This window comes from Oncorhynchus clarkii, chromosome 24, assembly GCF_045791955.1.
Source record: "Oncorhynchus clarkii lewisi isolate Uvic-CL-2024 chromosome 24, UVic_Ocla_1.0, whole genome shotgun sequence".
NCBI classification, from domain to species: Eukaryota; Metazoa; Chordata; class Actinopteri; order Salmoniformes; family Salmonidae; genus Oncorhynchus; species Oncorhynchus clarkii.
Genome location: NC_092170.1, coordinates 8,758,259 through 8,768,656, shown reverse-complemented (window position 1 = coordinate 8,768,656; position 10,398 = coordinate 8,758,259). Strand labels below are relative to the sequence as shown.

The 10,398-nt window shown below is 46.2% G+C and overlaps 1 protein-coding gene across 7 annotated transcripts in view; it reads right to left on the bottom strand.

The window, feature by feature from the left end:
* Positions 1-267: 267 nt before the first annotated feature.
* Positions 268-10,398, bottom strand: part of LOC139383200 (ubiquitin carboxyl-terminal hydrolase 2-like) — a 31,226-nt gene continuing 21,095 nt past the window's right edge. For 4 of the 7 annotated variants that reach the window (XM_071127654.1, XM_071127653.1, XM_071127658.1 and 1 more), the window contains 10 exons: positions 6,286-6,336; positions 5,474-5,600; positions 5,230-5,341; positions 4,598-4,708; positions 4,302-4,366; positions 3,743-3,846; positions 3,461-3,620; positions 2,990-3,094; positions 2,772-2,892; positions 268-1,799 (listed from right to left, as the gene is read on the bottom strand). In XM_071127654.1, the coding sequence (XP_070983755.1) occupies positions 1,715-1,799; positions 2,772-2,892; positions 2,990-3,094; positions 3,461-3,620; positions 3,743-3,846; positions 4,302-4,366; positions 4,598-4,708; positions 5,230-5,341; positions 5,474-5,600; positions 6,286-6,336 (1,041 nt within the window). In that variant the 3' untranslated portion in view covers positions 268-1,714. The remainder of the gene's footprint in view (positions 1,800-2,771; positions 2,893-2,989; positions 3,095-3,460; positions 3,621-3,742; positions 3,847-4,301; positions 4,367-4,597; positions 4,709-5,229; positions 5,342-5,473; positions 5,601-6,285; positions 6,337-10,398) is intronic. The other 3 variants (XM_071127656.1, XM_071127655.1, XM_071127659.1) reach the window with 1 other exon arrangement.

The window sequence follows — 10,398 nt, the reverse complement described above, 5'->3', positions numbered from 1 at the left end:
AAAAGACATTTCCAGCTACAACAGTCATGTACAACATTAACAATGTCTACATTGTATTTCTGATCAATTTGATGTTATTTTAATGTTGAAAAACAAGGACATTTCTAAGTGACCCAAAACTTTTGACCGGTGGTGTATCTATGACAAATGCATGTGTTTTGACTGCCAGAGTTAAAAAGTATGACTCGTATGTTATGGAAGTCACCTGTAAGCATAATTAAGAGCTTTTCTCCTTCACCTGTTAAATGAACTGACAACAGTATCGGGTCTTTTCAGCACCACTGTAAAGTACATTCTCTATATTGCATCAGAATATAAAAATAGACAGATAGTGTTTTTTTTTTCTTTTCTCAAAACATTCTTCCCATGTTGTTCAATGGCATGACAGTCGAAGGATGAACAAATCCATACTGACAAGATTGTGACCAATAGTATTAGTTTGTACTGGATCGTCCTTTTCATTCACAGCACTTTAAAAACATCAGTAGCAGCCACACTGAAAAAAAATAAACACAAGATACAGGGCATCCTCTGAACACGTAGCACTCTCAAGAGGACAACCTGGCTACCCCTCCACTTTCAGAGGAAGATGCAGGAAGGAGACAGAGAGAGAGAGACAGAGAGAGAGAGAGAGACAGAGAGAGACAGAGAGAGAGAGAGAGCAGCAGTGAGAGGACAGAGTAGTACTGTACACAGCTGAACAGAGAAACTAGGATGAGACATTGCAGTGTGTAGGCAGGAGGGGACACTCAGGTTTGTGAGAGAGGTGTGTTAAGAAGAATTTCTGACGGTGCCATATTGTCCTACTCCAACCTGTCAGCAGGGGGCGCTGCCGCAGCACAGTTCAGATAATCTTCCACCGTGTTGATGGTGGTAATACCAATACAAAAATCAACAAGAAAATCCAAAATCTAAATTGAAACAATGTCTTTTTTAATATTGAGGCAATCTCGAACAAGAAGAAGAGAAGAAGGCGCAGTCGGGACGAGAGTTTGGTTTGTTGCAGTGCATAGAGAGAGGACTTCGGAGAAGGAGACGCTTGGTTTTTATTGCCTGGAGAGGGTCTCCTGTGATAACACACACACACACACTCTCTGAGGCACACACGCTCACACAAACGCACAGGCCAACTGCTCTGACCACGCCGCTCCCGAAGAGCAGAGAGAGAGACAGAGAGAGAGAGAGAGAGAGACAGACAGAGAGACAGAGAGAGAGAAGTGAGGAGGGCTGGGTTGAACGACAACAGCAAATATGACAGATTCCTGTAGTGTTTCCATAGTCTGAGGGTGGACATCCAGCAGTTGAAGAAACCGCTCTCTGTTGTGGATGAAGTTGGGGAAGAGGGAAGTAGTAGCTTCTCTCTGTTGTGGATGAAGTTGGGGAAGAGGGAAGTAGTAGCTTCTCTCTGTTGTGGATGAAGTTGGGGAAGAGGGAAGTAGTAGCCTCTCTCTGTTGTGGATGAAGTTGGGGAAGAGGGAATAGTAGCCTCTCTCTGTTGTGGATGAAGTTGGGGAAGGGGGAAGTAGTAGCCTCTCTCTGTTGTGGATGAAGTTGGGGAAGTAGTAGCCTCTCTCTGTTGTGGATGAAGTTGGGGAAGGGGGAAGTAGTAGCCTCTCACTGTTGTGGATGTGATTAGTCCTAATGGGCCTGGCTTTGCCCTCCTCTTCCTCCCTCCCTCCCTCCGTCTGCAGTGCCCTCCTCCTCCGGGAGGCCCTCACATCCGCGAGGAGGAGGCCAGCTCGTAGAACAGCACGTAGGCGTCACTGCTGCGCACTTGGCTGGAGGACATTGGCGTTACTCTGTCAGGGGAGAGAGGAAGGGGGGGGGGTGCATGTGGATGAGCTTGAGACAGTCAGATGGGTGCAAAGAGCAACCCGAATTGACAATATTATTACAGAAATGTAACTATGTTGAACTGGAAACAGCCATATTGAGGTTCCCTTCAACCGTTGTGTCACAAAACCATGGAAATGGACGGGGTATTCAGACGGTTGACGATCTAACAAAAAGGTACTTGTTTTATGGCAGGGAGATTTTAGAGTAACATTGCGTGGGTACTATCATACTGTGCCATTAAACAGAGAGAAAGTTAACGGAGGAACGGGAGGGAAAGAACTTAGGAGAGAGAGTGAGAACTGCATAATGAATGAGAGTGGAGGAGCAGGGAAAGAAGACAGGTGGCTGCTGGGAGAGAGAGAGAGAGAGAAGCAGATAGGCTCTCACGAGGCAATGAGTGGGAGAGAGGTGAGAGAGCGAGGAAAAGAGAGGGGGAGGCAGAGAGAGGAAGGAGGTAAGCTACTGCACACTTGACAGAATTACAGGGAGGTACTGCTATTAAGAAAGCAAGTAGCTCTGGGTGAGTGGTATGTAGCCAGCCAGCAAGACAGACAGAAACAGGCTCTTCATGTCCTCTCTCTGACAGTCTCTGCTCTAGCACTCTCAACATGAGGCTCAGCAAATAAGGTCCAACACTGTGGTGGTCCATTCTAAACAACATCCTATTCCCTACTGTATATAATGGTGCACTACTGTTGACCAGGCTAGGGATGAAAGTAGTGCGCTATAAAGGGAATAGGGTGCCATTTCAGATGCATGCTGTGTATGGAGTGAGGTGGAGGTGTATGGAGTGAGGTGGAGGTGTTTGAATGTTCTAAACAGGAGTATTTCAAGTGTTCTAAGAGTTCCAGTCAATTCAACCTAAATGAGATGACTTCTGGCTAGCAGAGCCTTGTGGGTAGTGTAGTGTCATAAAGGGAGAGGGAAAGACATACCTGGAGTCATTGAACGTGTACCATTCTCCCGAGGTGGGGTTGCGACAGTACGCTGTGTAGTGGCCGCCCATGGTCGTGCCTGAGTGATTGGACACTGCGTACAGGTTATAAACTGCATTTACTGTGGGGGGGAAAGGGACAGGGGAAAGAGAGGAATCAGAAGAATGCCACTGTGGTACTTAGACGGACGATTCTACCTGACAGACGATGGTACTCACTGCTGTTTTCCGAGGCAAACTCCCTGAGGTCCAGTTTCTCCATGGGGAAGTTGACAAATGTGGACAGTTTGCTGGTTCTCCGCGCTTCAGAGAAGCGTTTCAGATCTGGACACGTAGGTGGGTAAAGGACAAAACAGTGTAGGGAGGAAGTGTCTGTAAATACACAGAGACAGGGGCTTCATATGGAACCTTGGGTGGGCTTCATATGAAGGTTCACATACATACATTTAACACATAGGCAAGCCTCTATAGTAACAGAGAGCACTTCTAGGCTGGTCCCAGATCTGTGTGCTTTGGTTGAACCATAAGCAACTCCTCTGACTACGATTGTCTCATACATGTTGTGTTGGCTGAAGCACATTATATGCAGATCTGGGACCAGGCGTTAGCCAACTCCTCTCTCCTTTACAACATCTAACAGGATAAGAGACAAACGCAGGCCAGAAATATAGGCGGCTTGAGAAAGGATACGAAGCACTAAGATCTTGGGGAATTTCTGTACAGTGAACTTCTTTGTGCATCTTCTTCTGGCTTTACACCTGTAGCACGTTGGTTTTTCATCGCCCTCGAGCACATCCTCTTTGGTGAAGAGACTCATGCAGTCCATCAGACTCACTTCTCCGTAGCCCTTCTTGACACATAGACACACGGCACATTAGGTTACATAAAAACGCTGGGACTGTATGTGGGTCTGGTGAACGGTGAATGTGCCATACTGCGGGGAGGAAGCTGGTGTGGATTGTCAATACTGACCTTGGCGATGGGTAGAGAGAGATCCCAGAAGGGGTCAAAGACAGTGGAGCAGTAGCCACACGTGCTGCATGTCAACGAGCTCTTCAGCTGACCCACAAACAGGTCTGTGGAGGGCAGGGCAGAGAGAGACCATTACTACCCCCTCACACACACACACACACACACGCAGACACACACACACACACACGTGTGCGCAGGTTGGCATTTATTGCTATGAATTTTGCCCTGGAGGCAGAACGGAGCAATTTCCGCCAGATGGGCCAGCAGCAAAGTCAATTGCCTAGCTATATCGTTAAAAATGTGTTTGAGGTTAGATATTAGGGTTAGCGGTGTGGTTAAGGTTAGGTTTAAAATGGGATTTTATGACTTTTTGCCAGTGCCAGCTAGTGACATCTCCACAGAGCTGCCACCGGGGAAAAATTCATGAAGATAAATGCCAACCTGCAAGCACACACACACAAACTACATCAATCAGCAGACTAAACATTACCAGAAAACACTATTTATTAACAGCACAGAGTGTTACTTAACCACTGTGGGTGCTGATGCGTGCCCTTACCCACTATTTTACTGTCCTCTCTCTCCAGGTACTTGCTCCACATTCTATCACCTTTCTCTCGGTCACTGTGGGAGGGACGACCGGACAGGAGAGGGTGTGTCAGTATTCAGTGAGTTAAAGCCTCATGGTCATTGATCCCGCGCCTCCCCTCTTGTAAACCCATGAGAAATCCCACCTCCACACCCACTGACTGCATACTAATACTGTGGGATGTGCCCTACCCTCCCGGTTAACATTCTCTTGACCATGGTAGTTAATGGAGAAAGTAAGAGCAGGAGAGGAGAGGCAACACTCACGGCAAGTGGTCAAAGTCCTCTGAGCTGCCCCGCGGCCGCACCGTGACCCGGTTTACCTCGTTGTGCAGCCCGTCCAGCAGGAAGCGCAGGAACTCCTGGGCGTCCTGTTGGCTGGAGGGAGGGACACAGACAGACACAAAGGTTATTTTTTGAACACATTGGAAAATCATCTACAATACCATTACTGATACAAAGTTATTAGATTTGGAGTGCCTCTGAAATGGCAACCTATTCCCTACAGATGTAGGATCTTAATGCGATCACGCTGTTGCAGGAGAACTTGCAATGCAGGAAATTTCAAACTTGTAGTGTATTTGAGGTTTAAAAACACTTCTGAAGTTTGTCATTTCCACTTTGACATTTCTGACTTGATTTTCCCTTAAAATGTATCAACCCCTTCAAAAATGTATTTTAACTATAATCCATATAATAATTCACATTTCCTGTTGCTCCAGGGTTATTTTCCTGCTGTAGCAAACTGGCTCAAATTAAGATCCTACATCTGTATAAAGTGCACAAATTTTCACCAGGGCCCATAGGGCTCTGCACTGGTCAAAAGTAGTGCACTATATAGGGAATAGGGTGCCATTTCAAAGGTAGGCTTGGTGAATAGTTAGTTGAACAACACGCACTTGTATCCCACAAATCGGGGGGCGTATCTCTGGATCTGAGTTTTGAACTCTGACGGGCCGACCGCCTCGCTGCTCGACGACGTCCACATGGTCTGGAGGAGCTTGGCAAACTCTAGAAACACAACCGGGAAACCAAGAAGATAGATGAGATGTAAAGTGGCAGACATTGTAAAACGGAAGACTTGATGGTAAATAAAATGTTCAGCATTCATTGACTAGAGGGGACTTAGGCTAGCTGTCTCACCCTCCATGAGCGCCCCAGTGTTGGTGCGGCTGTTTTTGTTAAGGTCGCGTCGGTGGGAGTTGTGGAGGCAGTAGTCCCGGAGGTTGTGCGTGTTGCTGAGACACTGCAGGATGGAGTTCATGAAGCACTGTAGAGACACACACACACACACAGTCTTTAGAAGCGGGTTAACACGCACACTACCATGCTGTTCATGGTACAGGAAGTTACAGCTTTGACAATAATGTTGTCAACGTTGCAGACAAACGTGCAGAGGTGAAATCGTGACTACTGGAGTTACATTTAGATATTTTCTGTTACATACACGCACACACACACACACAGCTAACATCACGTGGCCACATGTGACACGTGCAAGCACGGGGGAAACAAGGAACAGTGGGCTGAGTGAATGAAAGGTAGCAGGGATAGAGAGGGAGAGAGTCAAGCCCCCCAGCAGGTACAGAGTTCAACAGCAGCGAAAGCACTCAGATAAGGTTACTGTACACAGTGTAAGTAGACAGTTTATTTTGGGACCCATCCTTCTCCCTGTTGCCTGGCAAATACCCCCTCCCCTCCTCCTGTTTGTAGAGGCATGAGATGGCATGGCAGATAATCTCAGCTAATGGAAATAGACTAGCTAAGGGAATGTGTTAGTGATATCGAAACACATCCCGTAAGCTGATGGCAGAGGATAGGAAATGTGGATTACACTGTTTTCGGTACACTGGCAATACTCAACGTTTCTTCCACAACACACATGAATAGAGGCCTAAATATATATGTATATATATATGATGTGTGTGTGTGTGTGCACCCAGGCCACTACTTACGGTATTTCCCAGGTTCCGTAGGCCCACCAGGCCCTGGGCACTCTTGGAGTTCTGGGGAGGAGAAGAACACGACAAGGAAAACATTTACGACAAAAGCATGTGAGCGAATATCATTTTTTGCCAATGGCCCCACGGTCGAAGTACGTCTGCGACAAACATGGGGGCCATCCTCAGAAGAAGAAAAAAAACAGAGCCTTCCAGTTATAGGTAAGGCTACTAGACATGCTATGAGATGTAAAGATAGACATATTCTTTGTCAAACACTAGCCTGGTCCTGTTTCAATACAGAGGGAATCACGCCCCCTCAGATGGACAGTGTTTTCCACAAAACTGAAAGATCGCGGCTTAGCAATAGCCTATAGGCCTTTGAGGTGGATAACGGTCTTCGATTGTCGACTAAGGGCTTTGGAGAAAAGAAAATGACTGATGTCACTGCAGTTTAATTAGAGAAGTTCAGTTGTTTTATAATTGAGCAGTAACGGAAACAATTACCAAAGCACCAATCTGACTGCGGACAAAACTTTCATTACATACAGCAGGGCCTAGCCTATCTCTTTAATATGGAATGCAATGTGTTGTGCCTGAAGGCCTTTGTAGAAATGCTACAATCAATTATTTAGGCCTAGTACTTTGAACACAAGTGAACACAAGGCCCCATCACAATGATACAGTCCCCCACATTTAGATCAGCGGAAGGGAGACTGGGGTCGTTATGAAAACGGTTCACGCAGAGTCAGTCAGGCCAGTAACCCGCTCACAATGGTGTTTTTATGGGTTGATGTAGAGCACAGCGCTGCTGGGGAACAGGAGAGGGAACCTGATCCAGCTTCCTGTGGAACTCAATATAACACTGAAGTGACTGAAGCTCTCCAGTAACTCTCACCTGCATGTTCTGTTCTGGCTCATATAGCCTCCCTCCCCATGAGCGCAGGAGTGACCAACCACCACGGGGACACACAGTGAAAAACAGACACACACCCATGTGCTCCTGGTATCTGGGAGTCCAACCAGGACAGTGTGTAGTGTTTATGTAGTTATGAGAACACCGACTTGGATGGCTGTAGCATTTGACTATTATATAAATAACCCCACGCCGTCTGTCCCCCGTTCCCAACAGACCAGGAAAAACCCATCCAACAGTTTCATTAAATCAGGATGAACTAAATCCTCCTTTCTCAATTCCAATGTCAAATAAAGCGATGTATTAGTCCGTGACCACGTGAACAAAACACTTCCTGTTGTCAGTTATTGGTTTACTTGTTTTTACATTTGTGGGAAGTCGTGTGGGAGTGTAGGCTAAGCTTCAGGAGGACCACTGATTATGCTAATAACAATCACACACACCGCTTGTCACCTCCAGAACGATCCCCATGATGTCACTACTTGCCATACTTTGCTGAGTAATATCATCGGAGCCCAAAATAGCACCTTTCCTTCAGAACTTGCTGCCGCGTTCTCATTGGCTGGGTTGCTGTCAGAGCGGTGTGACTGTCACTGCAGAAGTCATCCTGACAGCCGCTCGCCCGGGGGAACGCTATTTTTACACGAACGAGCTAGAGGACAATATGACATCACAAACGCACTTCACATCTGGCAAGTGTGACTTACTTGATTAACTGACTGACCAACCAGTGTTCTTCCTTGGACTAGTAACAGATGAATCAGTGTCACCCATTTTGAGAATGCCTCATTCATTAACAATTGATGAGCTTAGTCTTCAAAGTGGTGTGACTAGCCCAGGCACATGCAAGAGGATCCATGCTGAATGCAACATCATTAGAAATGATCTCCATCTGTAGGCTTTAGGAGGATCTTTTTGGGTGACAAAGCTCTAGCCTGAGTCAACAGAGGAAAAAAAATGGGCTGATATAGAAGTGCAGAGAATGTTATTCTGTCCTGATCCCAGTCAGACAGTAGCCTTGTTTAGTCGGACCAACTGTCACAAGAGAACATACTTCCTCTAGATTCGCCAGATTCCCCAGAATACACATTGCACACAAATTGAAAATAAATACTGTGAAAGCTTGGCAAATGGGTTTGAGGTTCAAATTGTGTTGGTCAAATGAATTCTCTGTCCATGGCCGCCTAACCCTCCATTCAGGCTTACACCACAGTGCAACTGTATTGACAGCCATTCGAAGCAGTGAGCAGTTCTATTTCAGCAGAATGGTTGGACTGGTACAGTCAGCTTGTGACCAATGTGTGACTGTGGATGGATACTACACGACAGGGGGGGTGGCGGTAGCCTAGAGGTTAGAGAAGCAGCGCCTGTGACTGGAAGGTTGCTGGTTCAAAGCCCCAAGCTGCCTGTGGGGAAATCTACAGATCCGGCAGGGTTACCGGCTTCAATATCCCTGTATACTGTGCCTGTGTTGTGTGTCAGGTTGGTTACTGGGACAATAAAGAATATCTGTGCAACTTGACCAATAAAGCAGGTATTGTTATCTCTCTCTGTGTGAATGCAGAGCCATTGTCAAGTGTTACAACATGCCCAGGCACATCCGTTACACCAACCTATACACTGATCCAGAATATGATGCCATCCAGCTGCCACCATAAGGTGATGAGTTGAAAGGCACGATGGAGGGTAATAGTTAGTGGTGGTGGTTCACACAGAGTTGACCTTGTTTTCCACATAACACGGAGACTGATTAATTAATTGCCTTACACATAACATGATCGCTGCCGCCACGCTATCAATCAGAGACATCTCATTGAAATGTTATCTGTTGTTGTTGGGATTTCAGTGTTTTGGGTTCCTTTGCAGACACTGACATTAATACTGAGCTGAACTATCTCATGATGATTTTTTTTAAATAATTTTTTATTTAACTAGGCAAGTCAATTAAGAACAAATTCTTATTCACAATGACAGCCGACACCGGCCAAACCCGGACAGACAACGCTTGGCCAATTGTGCACCGCCATATGGGCCTCCCAATCACGGACGGGTGTGATGCAGCCTGGATTTAAACCAGGGTGTCTGTAGTGACGCCTCAAGCACTGAGATGCAGCGCCTTAGACCACTGCGCCACTCGGGCGCCTGGTACAAACAGCACAAACAAGTTGTGCCCTGAATGCTGAATGGGTTGAGTAGGCCAGGCCTGCCTGACACGGTTCCACCTTGCTCCACGGAATGCGGTATAATCATTAGCTAGCAGCAGTGGGTTGTGTTGAGTGAGAGCTGCTGGAGATGGAGAACAGTTTGTTCTGACCTCCCTGTGCCTGGCCCCTAACGGCAAGCAAATACAACAGCAACCCACCAACTGTCTTCACATGGAGTGACTAAGCGGTCATGGACCAGCTCAATCAATTGATATTTACATCCACGGTCTCTCTGAATGTTCAACACCAAGATAATCCACTGAAACAATAGCAACACTTCCTCTCCTTTCAAAGCAGGTTATAGGAAACCCTTACAAGGACTAATATGACCCATAGATAAAACATTTGAGGGACAACTGGAAAAAGAACACACTCTTCATCGTGATAGCCAGATACTAGCATCTGCCACTGGGCTTTCACCTCATGAGAGCGAAGCCCGGGAGCCAAGGATAGCGTAGCCAGGTATACTTTCAGTCATGCCACTCCGCTCCTTCAGTTGACTTTATTCATTGAAGCATTCAATACAATACACTCTCTCTGGGATGAAGCCAGATTATCGAAGATGATCAATGAAGGGTCAACGTTCAAGGTTGTAATAAAATCATCAATCATTGGTGGATAACTGTTTCGGTGGCCAAGGAGTTATCCAGACACTGCTAGATCCACAAGCACCATTAGCTCACTAATGTACGTCAGACGACTTCAACATCAGTCTGAAAATAGACCCCTTGACCAACAATTTTACTTTGATTTGTTTCTCTCTCTGGACATGGAATTATGGGTAAAAATAGCAAGAGGGTGGGACATAATGCCTCATGTATTACAGTTGTTGCATAATAAAAAATAATTGAAAGATCCATTCTAAATATATTTTGATACAGGACTTGGCTATGTAATATCATTCAATATAGGAGCAATTGCTGGCTATGGAGTGAGATTAATTTGAGATTGTATAACTAGTCTAATGACCTGCCAGAATACTGATCCTCCACAGAGGCTTAACGGAGG